Raw genomic sequence first — 18,903 nt, 5'->3', positions numbered from 1 at the left:
AAGGCTGGTCTCAAACTCCTGGGCTCAAGCGATCTGCCCACCTCAGCCTACCAAAAACTGTTGGGATTACAGGTGTGAGCCACTGCACCCAACAAGACCTACACATCTTTTAAGAAAGGTCAGCTGGCCGGGCATGGTGGCTCATGCCTATAATCCCAGCACTTTGGAAGGCCGAGGCCAGCGGATCACGAGGTCAGGAGCTTGAGACCAGCCTGACCAACACGGTGAAACCCCATCTCTACTAAAAATACAGAAATTAGCCAGGCGTGGTGATGCATGCCTGTAATCCCAGCTACTCGGGAGGTTGAGGCAGGAGAATTGCTTGAATCTGGGAGGTGGAGATTGCAGTGAGCTGAGATCGTGCCCTTGTACTCTAGCCTGGGTGACAGAGGTGACCGAGCAAGACTCCGTCTAAAAAAAAAAAAGAAAGAAAGAAAGAAAAAAAGGTCAGCCACCTGTCAGCTGTCCCTCCTGAGTGCGGGCGTCACATGCTGGGTTTCCCTACCATCACACTGTTCACTGGGGCTGGCAATGGCTGTTGAAGTGTCTCTGCCCTGCCAGGTGTTGAAGGGCTGCGTCTCCTTCACCGTTGCATCCCTAGGGTCCACGGTTGTCTCATTGAGTGTTTGCTGAATAGAGAGGTGAGTGATGATGGGGAGGGCCCTGTGAGAGGCCCCTGAGGTTGGTCTGTCCCCACGCGATGTCTTCCTTCTCAGGGCCTTGCCCCTGCTGGCTGAGGAAGGGATGGGATTTATTCTGCATTCCCTATATGTGAGTGTCTCAACCTAAGTAAAACTCACTTCTGCTATGCAGTGATCCTTGAGGTGAACTTGGGGCACTGGAACAGCCTTGGGGTGGGGGTGTGGGCAAAGGAATGACCTCAGCTGCCAATCACTGGAAGCCCAGAACAGCTTTCTCTCATCTCAAGGGGGGATGCCACTGCATCACCTTGCCCTCACGCTGCGTCAGATGGTTCCCTGGACATCTGCACCCCATGGACTCACAAACCCGCGCCACTGGAGTCAGGGGAGGCAACGTCGTCTGCCCTGCTCTCCTCCCACAGCATGCAGGAGGCCAGCGGTGGCAGGTGGCTTTGGTGATAGGAGGGAGTGTGTGAATTTGGAGCAGAAACCTGGTGGGAGAGAAGAAAGAGAGAAGAGAGAAAGATGAGAACGCAGTGGCCATCGCTGGCTTGCAGGCAGTGACTCCCACTCCAAAACGCCTAACATAGCCCCCTGGATGGAGAATATCTCCCCTCCCAAACACAAAAACCCCCTTTCCAGAACGAAAGGCCTGTCACTGAAAGCACTTATTTAACAACAATAACAGCAGAACACACAAGGTACAAAAACATTTTTCTCAAAAATTTTCCCAATTCAATTCAACAAATATTTATTTTCCAGAAAAAGCAGAGATATATAAAGAAATAGAAATGTGGGGTTTTTTTTTTTTCTTGTTTTTGATTGAAAAGCCTATCGGCGCAACCAGGAGAACAGCACTGCCCCAGTGAGCCAAGCACAATGGGAAAGCATTTTTAAAATAGAAAAGAACACTAATATATAAATATACTCAGGTAATTTTAAAACATAGTGCAGCCTCAACGCTAGGGTGGGGGATGGGCCTCAGGCTCACAGGCAACCTGTGTTCTGTCTTCCCTGTGGGCTGCCTGGGGATACAGTTTAATCCAGGGTGAGCCTCCATCATTGTCTTAAAAACCCATGTGATATGGGGGAAAATGTAAAACTATCACTAATAAAGATATACCTAACTAGCAAAAACCAATGGGGGAAAATAATTTAGAAAGCAAATGGGCTGGGCACAGTGGCTCATGCCTGTAATTCCAGCACTTTGGGAGGCTGAGGCTGGTGGATCACCTGAGGTCAGGAGTTCGAGACCAGCTTGGCCAACATGGTGAAACTCCATTTCTACTAAAAATAAAAACAATTAGCTGGGCATGGTGGTGGACGCCTGTAATTCCAGCTACTCGGGAGGCTGAGGCAGGAGAATCTCTTCAACCCGGGAGACAGATGTTGCAGTGAGCTGAGATTGCACCATTGCACGCCAGCCTGGGCAACAAGAGTGAAACACCATCTCAAAAAAAAAAAAAGAAAAAAGAAAAGAAGAAAGAAGAAAGAAAGAAAGCAAATGGGAGTCAGGAGAGCCAGTTTTGGGTAAGAAAAGAGCACTGAACTAGAAGACAGAAGGCCACTTCCCTGCCCCATGCCTCAGTTTCCTCATCTGTGAAATGGATTCTATCACCTCTACTATTCTTTCAGGCTGTAACAGGCCATGATTCTAAAGCGGTTGCTTAGGAATGTAGAGGCAAAACTGGTGGAGGAGATGTGGAAATCCCATTAGGGACTTTCTAGCTACCTCTATCTGAAGACAAAGACCAGGGAAGACATCCCAGACAAATGAATTGCGACCACGAAACTCCTTTAAGGAAAACCAGTGGGCCCAGTCAAACTGAGCAGGAGTTTTTAACCTGTGTGCCATGCATGAATCCTTTACAGATTTCGATCATTGTGTCAAATTGATCTTTGTCACTGCTGTGGATACACATATATTTCAGCGATTTCTTTTGTACAGAAGGTGGACATGGGCAAGTTGTGTGAGATGAGACACAGTGGGCACCACTTGCTGTTGGGTAGAGGCAAGAGGCATTGTTGAACAGGCCGAACTTGGCCAAGGATGGTGTCTGATATGATCTGGATGTGTGTCCCTGCTCAAATCTCATTGAAATGTAATCCCCAGTGCTGGAGGTGGGGCCTGGTGGGCGGCGATTGGGTCATGGGAGTGGTTTCTCATGGTTTAACACCATCCCCTGGTACTGTCATCACCATAGTAAGTTCTCTTGAGATCTGGTTGTTTGAAAGTGTGTGGCACCTACCTGCTGTCTCTCTTCCTCCTGCTGCGGCCATGTGGAGCCCCTTGTGCCCACTTGGGCTTCCGCCATGATTGGAAGCCTCTGAGGCCTCCCCAGAAGCAGAAGCCATGATGCTTCCTGTATAGCCTGCAGAATCATGAGCCAATTAAACCTCTCTTCTTCATAAATTACCCAGTCTTAAGTTTTTTGTTTGTTTGTTTGTTTTAATAGCAGTGTGAGAATGAACTAATAGTGTCAGAGACAGGAACAACTCTACCCCACTGGTGACACATCCACGCCAGTGAAAGCCAATGGCCAATGCTTTCATGGACTTTGTCTGTGGAGACTGTAGGGGTGAGTGTGACGGCTCTGCTGGCTTGTTCAGTGCTGTTCTGAGTTCTTTTAGTCTCTTCAAGGATATTGCCACCACCTGTAATATTTGGAACATTATAAATATTAAATATTTATATTTCTATTACATATTTATAAATAAATATTTAGGGCAGATGTGGTGGCTGTAATCCCAGCACTTTGGCAGACCAAGGCCAGTGGCTCACAAGGTCACGAGTTCGAGACCAGCCTGGCCAATATGGTGAAACCCCATCTCTACTAAAAATACAAAAATTAGCCAGGCGTGGTGGCACTCACCTGTAGTCCCAGCTACTCCGGAGTCTGAGGTAGAGGAATCGCTTGAACCTGGGAGGTGGAGGTTGCAGTGAGCTGAGATCGTGGCACTGCACTCCAGCCTGGGCAACAAAGCGAGACTCCATCCCAAAAATAATAAATAAATAAATAAATATTTAAAAATACAACACCTGTAATAAATGTGCCATGAGAACTGTGGAGAATTCTGGGTACAAGAGATCCCCATGTTCCTTGCCTTACTGGTCAGGGAATAAGGTCTCTCGGGTCTCACTACATTTTCTTCCTGTCCCTGAAGCACTTGTCTGTTTCAGCTGCCTTGTCTCCTCTGCTCTGGTTCTCTGCCCTCACCCCATACCCAACCCACACAGATGCACCAAGGGGGAACCTGCCACATCCTCCACCCCCACCCCATGCCCACACACACTCCTGTGCTGAAGGCCATCCCCTGGCTTAATTATTTACAGATCTTCTTTCTCTTTTGGGTCTCCCAAAATCTAAGACTTACACATCAACCAGGTGCAAACAAACAAGCAAACAAACAAAAAACAAGAAATAAAAGTCCAAGACTCTTCAGATAATTAAACCTGGAGGGAGAGGAAGGGCGAGGTCCACCCCTTGGGCTTTTGGAATGGGCTGAGCGATTAGGTCATAATTGATCTTTATTGTTGCAGCTGAAGATTATTTATCCCACTCCCAGAGGAGCATGTGTCACCCGCCTGCCCCACCCCCAGCTTTCTGAAGCTGAACTGCCTGCACCCAAGTGGAACAGGGGGACTGGGGACGGTGGCTGGGCTGTTTACTCATTCTCCCTCCTTGGGGGCCTCTGGCAGTTGCCCCTCCCTGACACGTCACATGGATTTTTCTCACTCTCCTCTTCACTGCTACGGGGCATCTCAGCCCTCCTGGGGAAGTGGGCCGGGACCAAAGCCCAGGCCAAAGAGAGCGTCCTTACAGCAGACTCCGTTCATGAGTTCCTAAGAACTTTCCCAGGCATACCCTGGAAAGGAAACAGGGGCGGGAGCAATGAGGTTCCCTAAAAATACATTGAGATTTCCCAGTGGAGGGATGAGTGGGAGGGTGGAAGACAGGACTGTGAGTTACATGGGACATTCAGCTCCACTCTGTCCCCAAGGTGCAGAGGGGCCTGCTGGAAAAAACCTCCCTGGAAAAGAAAAGGAAAGAGAAGTTCTACTACCCACAAATAAATCTCAAAGGGCTGCTCTGGGCCATGTAGATTAATTCTATTATGATTTGTGATAATAATTCGTTTTGGCCGGGCGCGGTGGCTCAAGCCTGTAATCCCAGCACTTTGGGAGGCCGAGGCGGGTGGATCACAAGGTCAGGAGATCGAGACTATCCTGGCTAACATGGTGAAACCCCGTCTCTACTAAAAATACAAAAAAAACTAGCCGGGCGCGGTAGCGGGCGCCTGTAGTCCCAGCTACTCGGGAGGCTGAGGCGGGAGAATGGCGTGAACCCGGGGGGCGGAGCTTGCAGTGAGCCGAGATCGCGCCACTGCACTCCAGCCTGGGAGACACAGTGAGACTCCGTCTCAAAAAAAAAAAAAAAAAAAAAAATAATTCGTTTTATTTTTGTAGAGTCCTTTAAAAGATTTTTACTGATTTCATTTTGCTTGTCAGCATGACCTCATTTGTCCTGGGCTATGAGGCAGGGCAGAGATGAGCCCGACTTCATAAACAAGAGAAGTAAGAACGAGCACAGCTAAGGGACTTGCCAAGTCCGAGTCAGAACCTGAGTTCCCTGACTCTCCCCTTCAGATCAGTTATGCAGTTTCACTGTGACAAAATGGGGCTCCTCTGGGGGGTTGTGACTTTCACTTGCTGGGTTGAAATCCCCTGGTAGGACTGCCTGGAGACACACAGCCTCCCCTGGTGAGGGGATTCCAGGTCCCCCACCTCTCTTAGGCAGCAGGTCCTTCCTGGGACTGCCACTCCACCTTCCTCTAGAAAGCAGAGCGGTGGCGTCCTCAGAATGATGGAATAATCACAGCCAACGTGGCTGCACACCTGCTGTGTCCCAAATCTGTGCCAAGGATTTACACCAATTATCTTACTTGGTCCTCCAGGAACCCCGGGTAGCGGGCACTCTGACCACTCTTATTTTTCAGGTGAGGCAGGAGGAGCAGAGAAGTGAATATGCCCTACATATTAGTCTATTCTCATGCTGCTAATACCTGAGACTGGGTAATTTATAAATATATATATAAAAAAAGTTTAATGGACTCACAGTTCCACATGGCTGGGGAAGCTTCACAATCATGGTGGAAGGTGAAAGAGGAGAAAGTCACATCTTACAGGGTGGCAGGCAAGAGAGAGCATGTGCAGGGGAACTCCCCTTTAGAAAACCATCAGATCTTGTGAGAGATTTATTCACTATCATGAGAACAGCACAGAGAAAAGCCATCCCCATGATTCAGTTACCTCCCATTGGGTCCCTCCCATGACACATGGGAATTATGGGAACTACAATTTGAGATTTGGGTGGGGACACAGCCAAACCATATTACCTTAGGTTACACAGCTAGCAAGAGGCAAGGGTCAAGATTTGAGACCAGGACTGCCTGAGCTCCAGAGCAAATGCCTTTAACTGTGAAAGACGGGCTATGCCGCATGCAGAAATCTCCCAGGAACAGGGAAGCACACCTGTCAAAAATAATACCATAGACTAGGTGGCTTAAACAGCAGACATTTATTCCTCACAGCTCTGGAGGTTGGGAAGTTCAAGATGGGGGCAGATTTGGTTTCTGGTGAGGGCCTACTTCCTGGCTTGCAGATAGAAGCTGTGCCTCCTTGCTGCATCCTCACATCATGAAGGAGAGAGGGAGAAAGGGCTCTGCTCTCTGGCTCTTCTTTCTTTCTTTCTTTCTTTTTTTTTTTTTTTTTTTTTTTTTGAGACAGAGTCTCACTCTCTCACCCAGGCTGGAGTGCAGTGGCACAATCCCAGCTCACTACAACCTCCACCTCCCAGGTTCAAGTGATTCTTCTGCCTCAGCCCCCTGAGTGGCTAGGATTACAAGCACCTGCCATCAACCCCAGCTAATTTTTATACTTTTGTAGAGATGGGGTTTCACCCTGTTGGCCAGACTGGTCTCAAACTCCGGACCTCAGGTGATCTACCCACCTCGGTCTCCCAAAGTGCTGAGATTACAGGTATGAGCCACTGCGCTCAGCCTCTGGCTCTTCTTATAAGAACACTAATCCAATCCTAGAGGCTCTCCCTCATGACCTCATCTAAACCTAATCACCTCCCAAAGGCCCATCTCCTAATACCATCACACTGGGGATCGAAGTTTCAACACATGAATTTAGGGGGTGGAGACACAAACTTTCAGTCAATAACAAGACCTCAAGCCCTTATGTGCCACACCATAGGTGTAGGGGCATTGATGAGAGAAACCAAAGAGCAGTAAAGATAAACTGTCAGAGAATATCAATGCTGCCAGGGCCTCTAGAGATCACCTATGGATGACTGCAGAGTACAGATGAGATGCGAAAGAGGGAGCGATTCGCCCTGTATCGCCTGGCACAGCCAGAACTAGAACCCGGGTATCCTGGCTTCTGGGCCCAGAGCTGTCGCCTTGACCTATCCCAGGTCACTGGCAGCTTCCTCCTTCTGCCTCACAATGTCAGCCCCCCACCCCCACTCCCTGGCCTGCCATGCCAGAGGCCGTCAGCAGAATCGATGATGGCCACCTCTTTTCAGCCTGTAAAGAAACTTCCTGGATTAAAAACAAACCCCCAAAACACAAGCAAGCAAGCAGTTCCTTAAATACTTCCTAGGATGTCTGAGTTCTGCTCCTATGAGAGTGTCCTCATAGATGCCTGATATGTTCACCTCGTGGTCTCACCCCATTCCCTTCATCTTCCAACCCCAGACCCTCCACTCACTGCTGTGTTTGAACCAGGGCAAAGAAACACTCAGCACCTGGCTGGAGCTTCGGTTTGGCTTCCTGACCTTCAGAACTCAGTATGGTGCAGCAGAGACCAATTCTTCCTAGGACTGGATTCCAGCACCCTCCATCTATCTCACGGCCACTCCTGTCCCACTATTGCATGGAGTGAGGCCATTTTCTCAACTGCTGAGGCCTCCAATCTCCTGGGGTCTGTGTTCAAAGGGCAAATAAGCCACACCTGTGTCTGGGATCTTAGCTTATCGGTCCGAGACCCTAGGTAGGGAGTGTGGGGCCACAGTCTTCTACACATCCTGTCCCAGTTCTCAAGAAAAAGAAAGAGAAAGAGAGAGAGAGGGAAGAGAGCTTGGAGAAAGCAAAGAGCAGTAGAGAGAGCAGAGAGAAGGAATGGGCAGATGGACTATGCCTTGAATTCTCAGCCCCACACCCCTTCCCCCACTTCACCTTCTTGTAACCCACAACAAGAGGTGGATAGCAGTGGAGAAGCATGAGATCTCCCTGTGGTTTTCCCAGACAGAACCCAGGTCTCCACTTCCCAGCTCTCCTAGTCTCAGACCACACACTCATAGCGCCTCCAGGGTAGCTGGCCCGACAGGCTTCCCTTGGGGCTGTGCCAGCTCTGTCTCTGCTCATTAGCAGGTCTATTTCCAGGTGGATCCAACATGGGGTCATTAAAGCAATAAACAAGTTCCCGATTGTCGGTGGGCTAGACCTGGCACCCACCGCTCCCTGTATTGTGCTGGAGTTCCAGCAGGCCCGCACAGCCCAAGAAACAATGCCTCACTTCCTCCCAGGAAGCCGCAGACCCGAGCCAGCCTCCTAGGCTCGCCCACGTGCTCTGGTCCAGCCATTGTCTCCAAGTCAGAGGGGTCCAGCCATTCCCATGACCAGGGTAGTTGCATCCTCTTTGCTTTCCAAAAGCCGGAGTTCAAGAAGCCAGGGCAAAGAGCTATAGCTCCCCTAAGGATGCTACTGTCCGGATCCCCACAGTCCCTGGCCAGGAGTCCTGTGGCCTTTGCTGTGCATCTGAATTCCATGCCTCAGTCTTTCCCTGGAACAGGGATGCAAAGAAGACTCTAGAAACAAATGCGGACCTGAGGTCCTAACCAAGCTCCCTGGCTTTCCTGGCACCCTTTCTCTCTATTTGGCTAGGTTTGCTCCCTAGGCCCCAAAGTATTCATGCATTTTATCCCCAGGGAGGGACTGAGTAGCAGCAAGGGTAAGCCTATCAGTAATGTGAGCAATGAGCTCACCGAGCCTCGCAAAGAGTACCCCACTTGGTGGGGGAGAAATTCTGGCAGCCCAGGTTTTCTTTCTCAAGGAATTCTAATAGGCATTCAGCTGGGTCCCCCCTCAAAGTGGGTTATCAGGAGGCCTATACCAGAATCGCCACCACCCTGGATTTCTCTGTTTTCAAAGTCTCTACTTGGAATTCCTTAGATGGAATGATGTCTTAGGGGAGGGAGAGAACTTGTGTCAGAGCGAGCTAGGATCTGAAAAGGGGACGGAATTCAGGGTAGGGTAGAGACCAAGAGGCCTAGGCCGGATTTGTGGAACCTCATGCACAGGCCAGGGAAAAGCTGGCCCTGGTGCTCTACAAGATGAGAAGTGTTAAGGTAGGAAGGCAAGGGTGCCAGAGACTCTGTGTGTAGTCTCTCGCTCTTGCCAAGACCCAGCAAGAGCTGGTGAGGCTGATGATGTATTTAGTTGAGGGCCAATTCTACATCAGCTAAACACAATTTGCTAAGTCTGCTCAGCTTTGGCCCTGAGCCCTCACCCAGGGAAGCGCAGACAGCTTATCCATAGAGCTTGCTGGGAGGGGATACAGGAGCTCTGGATTGTGGAGGCTGACGGAGAAAGGTCCTGGTTGAGGACGTGGGAACTGGGGAGGACATCCTGGAAAAGAGATCTTTCACAGAGGAAGGAGCCCCTGCTATGAGATGGCTGTGGAGTAAAAGATGTTAGAAATATGTGGAAAGGCCAGGCACAGTGGCTCATGCCTATAATCCCAACAGTTTGGGAGGCCGAGGTGAGTGGATCACCCGAGGTCAGGGATTCGAGAGCAGCCTGGCCAACATGGCGAAACCCCATCTCTACTAAAAATACTAAAATTAGCGAGGTCTGGGGGCAGACACCTGTAATTCCAGCTACTTGGGAGGCTGAGGCAGGAGAATCACTTGAACCCTAAAGGCAGAGGTTGTAGTGAGCCAAGATCTCGCCACTGCAATCCAGCCTGGGAGGCAGAGTGAGATTCATTCTCAAAATAAAAATAAAAATAAAAATAATAAAATAAAAGAAATATGCTGAAGGGATAAAAGGATGAGACACAAAAAACAGCCTCAAACTACAAACCCTCAGTGTAGGAAAAAGCAGCACTGCCTTTCTTTTTAGGTTAACGTTATTGAGTTAAATATAAAATAAAATAGGAAATAAAAATGCATCATTTTTATTTTATTTCATTGGAGATAGCATCTCACTCTGTCAGTGAGGCTGGAGTGCAGTGGTATGACTATAGCTCACTGCAGCCTCACTTCCTTGCCTCAAGCCATCCTCCTGCCTCAGCCTGCTGAGTACTTAGGACTACAGGTATATGCCACCATACCCAGCTAATTTTCTTTTGTGTGTGTGTGTGTGTGTGTGTGTGTGTGTGTGTGTGTGTGTGAAGGGGTCTCACTATATTGCCCAGGTTAGTCTTGAACTCCTGGCCTCAAGCAATCCTCCCTCCTTGGCCTCCCAAAGCACTGGGATTACAGACATAAGCCACCACGCCTGACCGAAATATACCAGATTCAAGTATACAGTTCAATGAGTTTTTACAAATATGTATATAAACCCATGTAAACAACACACAATCTAGATATAAAACATTTCTGTAAAAGTTCCCTCCTGCATCATTGCAGCCAGTCTCTCCATAGCTACTGGCCACAGGCAACCACTGATCTGGTTTCTGTCACTATTGAATAGTTTTGCAAATTTGAGATTTTCATGTAAATGAATGCATAGAATATGGGCTCTTTTGTGTGTGGCTTTCCTCAGTTGTTGCATGTATCAGTAGTTTGTTTCTTTTTATCATCAGGTAGATTCCATTGCGTAGCTATACCACAGTTTGTTTATTCATTCACCTGTCGGTGGACATTTTGATTGTTTTCAGTTTGGGGCTGTGATGAAGAAAGCTTCCTTCAACATTTGTGTACAAGTCTTTGTGGATGTGGCTGGGCACAGTGGCTCACGCTTGTAATCCCAGCACTTTGAGTGGCCAAGGTGAGCGGATCACCTGAGGTCACAAGTTCAAGACCAGACTGGCCAACATGGCAAAACCCTGTCTCTACTAAAAAACACAGAAATCAGCCAGGTGTGGTGACAGGCTCCTGTAATCCCAGCTACTCAAGAGGCTGAGGCAAGGAGAATTGCTTGAACCCCGGAGGCAGAAGTCGCAGTGAGCTGAGATTGCGCCACTGCACTCCAGCCTAGGTGACAGAGCGAGACTCTGTCTCAAAAAACAAAAACAAAAACAAAAAAGTCTTTGTGGATACGTATTTTCATTTGTCTTGGGTACATATCTAGTAGGGGAATTGTTGGATCTTGTGGTAAGTGTATGTTAACTTTATAAGAAATTGTGGCTGGGTGCAGTGGCTCACACCTGTAATCCCAGCACTTTGGGAGGCTGAGGTGGAAGAATTGCTTGATCTCAGGAGTTAGTGACCAGCCTGGGCAACATAGTGAGACCTGGTCTCTACTAAAGTTTTTTAAAATTAAAAAAACATTAGCCAGGCATGGGGGTGTGCACCTGTGGTCCCAGCTACTTGGGAGGCTGAGGTGGGAGGATTGCTTGAGCCCAGGAGGTCGAGGCCACACTGATCCGAGATCGTGCCACTGCACTCTAGCCTGGGTGACAGAATGAGACGCTGTCTCAAAAAAAAAAAAAAAAAAAAAAGAAAAAAAGAAAAAAAAAAGAGAAGAAAGAAAGAAATTGCCAAACTATTTTTCGAAGTGTTTGCAGCATTTCATGCACCCCCAGAAACTTACAAGAGTTCCAGTTGCTCTACATCTTTGTGCACTCTTGGTATTAGCCATCTTTTTTCTTTTCTTTCTTTGAGGCAGGCTCTTTTTTTGAAAAAAAAAATTAATTTAATTTAATTTAAAGTTGCGGGATACAACCGCAGGATGTGCAGGTTTGTTACACAGGTAAACCTGTGCCATGGTGGTTTGCTGCACCTGTCAACCCATTGCCTAGGTTTTTTGTTTGTTTGTTTGTTTGTTTTTCTGAGACAGAATCTTGCTGTTACCCAGGCTGGAGTGCAGTGACATGGATCTCGGCTCACTGCAACCTCCGCCTCCCGGGTTCAAGCGATTCTCCTGCCTCAGCCTCCTGAGTAGCTGGGATTACAGGCGCCTGCCACCACACCTAGCTATTTTTTGTATTTTTAGTAGAGACAGGGTTTCACCATGTTGGCCAGGCTGGTCTCAAACTCCTGACCTCGTGATCCACCCACCTGGGCCTCCCAAAGTGCTGGGATTACAGCCATGAGCCACTGCGCTTGGCCACTGCCTAAGTATTAATCCCTGCTTGCATTAGCTATTTATCCTGATGCTCTCCCTCCCCCTGCCCACCAACAGGCCTCAGTGTGTGTTGTTCCTCTCCTTGTGTCCATGTGTTCTCATTGTTCAGCTCCTGCTTGTGAGAACATGCGGTGTTTGGTTTAGTGTTCCTGTGTTATTTTGGGGCAGGCTCTTGCTCTGTCACCCAGGCTTGAGTGCAGTGGTGTGACCACAGCTCACTGCGACCTCAACCTTCCAGGCTCAAGCGATCCTCCTGTCTCAGCCTGCCAAGTAGCTGAGACCACAGGCTCGTGTCACCAAGGCTGGCTATTTTTTAAATTTTTGTAGAGATGGGGTCTCCCTACGTTGCCCAGGCTGGTCTCGAATTCCTGGGCTCAGGCGATCTTCCTGCCTTGGCCTCCCAAAGTGCTGGGATTATAGGCCTTAGTCACTGTGCCTGGCTTCCATCTTTTTTACTTTAATCATTCTACTGGGAGTGTAGTAAAGTCTCATTGTGGGTTTAATTTGCATTTCCTTGATAATTAGTGATGTTTAATGTGCCTATTTGTCATTCATATATCTTTTTTGGTGAAATGACTGTTCAAATCTTTTGTCCATTAAAAACAGTTGGGTTGGCAGGGTGTGGTGGCTCATGCCTGTAATTCCAACACTTTGGGAGGCTGAGATGGGCAGATCACTTGAGGTAAGGAGTTTTCGACCAGCCTGGCCCACATGGTGAAACCCCATCTCTACTAAAAATACAAAAATTAGCCAGGTGTGATGGCACACGCCTGTAATCCCAGCTACTCGGGAGGCTGAGACAGGAAAATTGCTTGAACCCGGGAGTCAGTGGTTGCAATGAGCTGAGATCATGCCACTGCATTCCAGCCTGGGTGACAGAGTGAGATTCTGTCTCAATAAAACAAAACAAAACAATTGGATTATTTGTCTTCTTTTCATTGAATTATAAGTGTTCTTTATATATTCTGGATACGAATTCTTTGTCTGACATCCGCATTGTAAATATTTCTCCCAGGCTGTGACCTGTGACTTCCCTGTTTTTTTGTTTTTGTTTTTTGTTTTTTTTTTGAGACAGAATCTCGCTCTGTTACCCAGGCTGGAGTGCAATGGCGCTATCTCGACTCATTGCCACCTCTGCCTCCCAGGTTCAGGCGATTCTCCTGCCTCAGCCTCCCAAGTAGCTGGGATTACAGACATGTGCTACCACACCTGGCTAATTTTGGTATTTTTAGTAGAGACGGGGTTTCACCATGTTGGCCAGGCTGTTCTTGAACTCCTGACCACAGGTAATCCACCTGCTTCCACCTCTCAAAGTGCTGGGATTACAGGCATGAGCCTCTGCACCTAGCCTGACTTCTCTGGTTTTTTTTTTGTTTGTTTTCTTTTTTTTAGAGGCAGAGTCTCAGTCTGTCCCCCAGGCTGGAGTGCAGTGGTATAATCATTGCTCATGGCAGCCTCCAACCCCTGGGCTCAAGCAATCCTCCCACCTCAACCTCCCTAGTAGCTAGGACTACATATGCGTGCTCCCATGCCTGGCCTCTTTTCATTTTCTAAAAATGTGAAGAGCAGAAGATTCAAATTTCAACAGAGTCAGGCTTATTATTTCTTCTATAGTGAATGCTTTTGGTGTCCTAAGAAACCACCACCTACCCCAAAGTCAGAAAAAATTTTTTTATGTTTTCTTTTAGAATGTTATCATTTTAGCTTTTATTTTTAGTTCTGCGATCCTTTTCTAGTTTATTTTTGTGTGTATTACGAGGTAGGAGTCAAGGTATATTTTTTTTCCATAAGACTATATAGTTGTTCTAGTATCATTTGTTGAAAAGATATCCTTTCCTCTTTAAACTACTCTGGCACATTTGTAAAAAATCAATTGACAAAACATGTGTGGATCTATTTCTGGACTCTGTTCTGCTTTATTGATCTGTGTGTCCACCCTTATGCCAATACCATACTTGACTTGATTACTGTAGCTGTACAGTAGGTCTTGAAGTCAGGTGATATCAATCCTGCTTTGCTCTTCTTTGTCAAGATGGCTTTGCATATCCTAGGCCCTTTGAGTTTCCACATAAATTTTAGAATTAGATTGTCAATTTCTGCAGAAATTACTGGGTAATTAGTATTGGGATTGCATTGAATCTATAGATCAGTTTTAGGAGAATTAACATTTGAACAGTATTGAGTCTTCCTATTTGATGGGTTATTTTAGGTGTCAACTTGACAAGATTAAGGGTACCTAGAAACCTGATAAAGCATGTTTGGGTGTGTCTGTGAGGGTGTTTCTGTGTGAGCTACTGCACCTGACCAACACTTCTAATATTAAATATTGAAATAAATGTGAGTTATACAAATATTTAAAAAAGATTAGGGCCAGGAGTAGTTAGTAGCTCTTGCCTGTAACCCAGCACTTTGGGAGGCCAAGGAGATCACTTGAGGCCAGAAGTTCAAAACCAGCCTGAGGAAGAACTCACCTCTACAAAAAAAAATTAAAAATTAGCTGGATATGGTAATGCGCACCTGTAGTTCTAGCTATTCAGGAAGCTGAGACAGCAGGATGGCTTGAGGCCAAGAGTTCGAGGCTGCAGTGAGTTATGATCACACCATTGCACTGCACTCCAGCCTGGGTGACAGAGTGAGACCCTGTCTCTAGTAATAATAATAACAATAATGCTTGTAGGGCTGGGAGCAGTGGCTCACACCTGTAATCCCAGCACTTTGGGAGGCTGAGGCAGGCAGATCACTTGAGGTCAGGAGTTTGAAACCAGCCTCGCCAACATGGTGAAACCCCATCTCTGCCAAAAATACAAAATCAGCCAGGCACAGTGGTGCGCACTTGTAATCCCAGCTACTCGGGTAGCTGAGGCAGGAGAATTGCGTGAACCTGGCAGGTGGAGGTTTCAGTGAGCTAAGATTCTGCCACTGCACTCCAGCATGGGTGACAGAGTGAGACTCGGTCTCAAAATAATAATAATAATGATGTTTGTAAGAATAAAAAATAGTAAGACATTTAAAAATTAGATGTTATCTTGTAAAAAATTTAAAAAATATAAAAGAAAGGTCAATAAAAACAAGTAAGATAATTATTTACCCAATATTTGGTGAATCAGTGAGTGATGGCAGCTATAGCGGTAGTGGGTTAAATCAAGGAATAAGTGAAAAGCAAAAATTCTAGGGAGCGTCTCCAACTACCACACCGTTAAAAAACAAATAAGGCCGGGTGCGGTGGCTCACGCCTGTAATCCCAGCACTTTGGGAGGCCAAGGTGGATGGATCATAAGGTCAGGATTTTGAGACCAGCCTGGCAGACATAGTGAAACACTGTCTCTACTAAAAATACAAAAATTAGCCAGGTGTGGTGGCATGTGCCTGTAGTCCCACCTACTTGGGAGGCTGAGGTGGGAGAATCACTTGAACCTGAGAGGCAGAGATTGCAGTGAACCGAGACCACGCCATTTCTCTCCAGCCTGGGTGACAGAGTGAGACTCCATCTCAAAAAAAAAAAAAAAAAACCCACAAAAAAAACAATAACAAATATTTCAGGCTTACTGTGTGCTTTAGAACTGCATCATTTATTGTCATGCATGTTTATAATTGTCATAGACTGGATAAATTTTTATTTTACAATAATTTATATTCATTCATTCATTTTCCAACCTGCTTATTCCAGTTCAGGGCTGCAGGCAGCTGGACCCTGTCCCAGCAGCTCAGAGCATCAGGTGGGAATCAGCCATGGACAGGTTGCCATTTCATCACAGGGTTCACTCACACACACCCCTACACTCACACAGACTGGGGTCATTTAGACACACTAATTAACCTCATTGTGCACATCTTTGGAATGTGGGAGGAAACCGGAGTACCTGGAAAAACTCATGAAAACATGCAGAGAATGTGCAATCTCCACGCAGACAATGGCTTCTATCTGGAACTGATTTATTTTCCTCATCAACATTATAAAGAAGCCACATTGGGCTTGGTGTGGTGGCTCACACCTGTAATCCCAACACTTTGGGAAGCTGAGGCAGGTGGATCACCTGAGGTCAGGAGTACCAGACCAGCCTGGCCCATATGGTGAAACCCATCTCTACCAAAGATACAAAAATTAGCTGGGCATGGTGGCACATGCCTGTAATCCCAGCTACTCGGAAGGCTGTGGCAGAAGAATCACTTGAACCCGGGAGGTGGTTGCAGTGAGCTGAGATTGTGCCGTTGTACTCCAGCCTGGACAACAAGAGCAAAACTCTGTCTGAAAAAAAAAAAAAAAAATTAGCCAGGTGTGGTGATGTATGCCTGTGATCCCAGCTACTTGGGAGGCTGAGACAGAATTGCTTGAACCTGGGAGGCAGCAGTTGCAGTGAGCTGAGATTGCACCACTACACTCCAGCCTGGGCAACAGAACAAGACTCTGTCTCAAAAAAAAAAAAAAAAAAAAAAATTAGAATGAAAGAAAGCTGTGGACTAATGCTCCTCATGAATGTCAGCATAAAAGCTTTAACAAAATTTCTGCAAATAGAACCGCACGATACACAAACAAATAATACATCAAGACCAAGTGGGGTAATATAGAAATGTGGGGCATACAGCTAATAAAGGAAGAAATGTCTTTTTCTTTTAATTTAATTTAAAAAAAGCTTTTTTCTTAAATAGAAATGGGGTTTCACTATGTTGCCCAGGCTGGTCTCAAATGCCTGGACTCAAGCAATCCTTCCACCTGGGCCTCCCAAATTGCTGGGATTATGGGTATGGGACACTCCTTTCGGCCAAAACTATCTTTTCTTTTTTTTTTTGAGACAGAGTCTCTCTCTATCACCCAGGCTGGAGTGCAATGGTGCGATCTCTGCCCACTGCAACCTCCACCTCCTGGGTTCAAGTGATTCTCCTGCCTCAGCCTTCTGAGTAGCTGTAGTTTTCGTAGAGATGGGGTTTCTCCATGTTGGTCAGGTTGGTCTTGAACTCCCGACCTCAGGTGATCTGCCCGCCTCGGCCTCCCAAAGCACACCTGGCTAATTTTTGTGTTTTTTAGTGGAGACAGGATTTCACCATGTTGGCCAGGCTGGTCTCGAACTCCTGATCTCATGTGATCTGCCCACCTAGGCCTCCCAAAGCACTGGAATTATAGGAGTGAGCCACCAGACCCAGCCTCCTTATAATATCTTCGGTTGTGGTATCAGGGTAATACTGGACTCGTAAAAATGAATTGGGAAATGTTCCCTCTTTCTCTGTTTTCTGAAATAATTGATGTATGATTAGGATTATTTCACCTTTAAGTGTTTGATAGAATTTTGTCAGTTTTTAAAAATTACTGCTTCAAGTCTTTAATATATAGAAGGCTATTCAGATTTTCTATTTCTTCTTGGGCCAGTTCTGGTAATGTGTGTGTTTCAAGTAATTTGTCCATTTTATCTAAGTTGCCAAATTTATTCTATAAAGTTGTTAATAATACTCCTTTTTAATCCTTTTAATCCTTTTTATGTCTGTAGGATCTGAAGTGATATGTTCCCAACCCTTCATTCCTGATATTGGTATTTTTGTCTTTCCTCTTTTGTTGTTGATCAATCTAGCTAGAGGTTTATCAATTTTATTGATCTTCTCAGGGAAACAGCCTTTGCTTTCATTGTTTTTCTTTATTGTTGGTCTGTTTATTATTTCACTGATTTCCACTCTTATCTTTATTATTTTATTCCTAGTATTGCTTTTTGAAGGCCATAGAAGAGCATAGGCTTCTATTCCCATCTCCAATCATAAATCACAGAAGGTTTGAGTTAAAAGGGATCTTAGACACAATCTTGTCCACCCCTTTCATTTCATAGGTGAACAGAAATTCAGAGGCGGAAGTGGTTTTCCTCCGGCCACTTAGCTTTCATCTATGATCAATTCATTTATTCATGTATTCATTCCTTTCTTCATTAATGTGTTCTTATTCATTCATGTTAGATATATTTGTTGAGCTTATACTACGGACCAGTGGCTGTTCTAAGACCAAAGATGAATAAATTGCAGCCTTTGCTTTCAAAAATCTTCCAACCTAATGAGGGAAGTAGCAAGTTCTCAGTCAATGCAGTGACAAGTGCCATAGCAGAGGTAGTCTCAGAGTGCCATGAAAGCACCGAGAAAGTGATTCAAACTCTGATGGATGATGTGAAGATGAGGATGGGGGCAGGGGATGCTCAGGGAAGACTTCAAAGAAGACATTTAAAATAACTTTTTCACTCCAGAAAGAGCTTTGTGAATCTACTAAAAATTTGTCTAAATAAGGCCAATGGAAAACAATGCAAGTCTCAAGCAGCCACCAATTAATCAATTAGCTAATTCAGTGTCTATGAGGATTGGGAAAACACAGATTATGCAGATGATTCAATCATGCTTTCCAGAGAATAAATATTCTCTCAGATTCCCATTTATTGATTTTCTATTTTGCAAGTGGCTGATCTCATCCGTAGATGGTAAATATATTTAGAAGCTGTAGAGTTATCGGCCAGGAGAGGTGGCTCACGCTTGTAATCCCAGCATTTTGGGAGGCTGAGGTGGGCGGATCACCTGAGGTCAGGAGTTCAAGACCAGCCCGGCCAACATGGCGAAACCCTGTCTCCACCAGAAACACAAAGATTAGCCGGGCGTGGTAGTGTGCACCTGTAGTCCCAGCTACTTGGGGAGGCGGAGGCAGGAGAATCACTTGAACCCGGAGGCAGAGGTTGCAGGGAGCCTAGATCGCACCACTGCACTCCAGCCTGGGTGACAGAGCAAGACTCCGTCTCAAACAAACAAATAAACAAAAAAGAAGCTATAGAGTTATCTTAGCGATATTGACATCCTTTTCTATTCTCTCCTTATCTATTGCTGCATAACAAGTTACCCCAAAACTTAGTGACTTCATAAATATTTTTCATCTTACACAGTTTCT

At 46.3% G+C, this 18,903-nt stretch overlaps 1 protein-coding gene across 1 annotated transcript; it reads right to left on the bottom strand.

The window, feature by feature from the left end:
- Window positions 1-370: 370 nt before the first annotated feature.
- On the bottom strand, window positions 371-3,285 carry LOC101020392 (putative uncharacterized protein encoded by LINC00303; the record flags this gene model as incomplete). The annotated part of the gene is given in 4 exon segments (XM_031656778.1): window positions 371-733; window positions 880-1,132; window positions 3,166-3,227; window positions 3,229-3,285. Coding segments are annotated over 3 exon segments (333 nt in total), but the record flags the coding sequence as incomplete, so codon positions are not given.
- Between the last annotated feature and the right edge of the window lie 15,618 nt (window positions 3,286-18,903).

This window comes from Papio anubis, chromosome 1 (assembly GCF_008728515.1).
Source record: "Papio anubis isolate 15944 chromosome 1, Panubis1.0, whole genome shotgun sequence".
NCBI lineage: Eukaryota > Metazoa > Chordata > Mammalia > Primates > Cercopithecidae > Papio > Papio anubis.
Note: the sequence above shows the minus strand (reverse complement) of the source record. Positions and strands in the feature narration are given on the sequence as shown.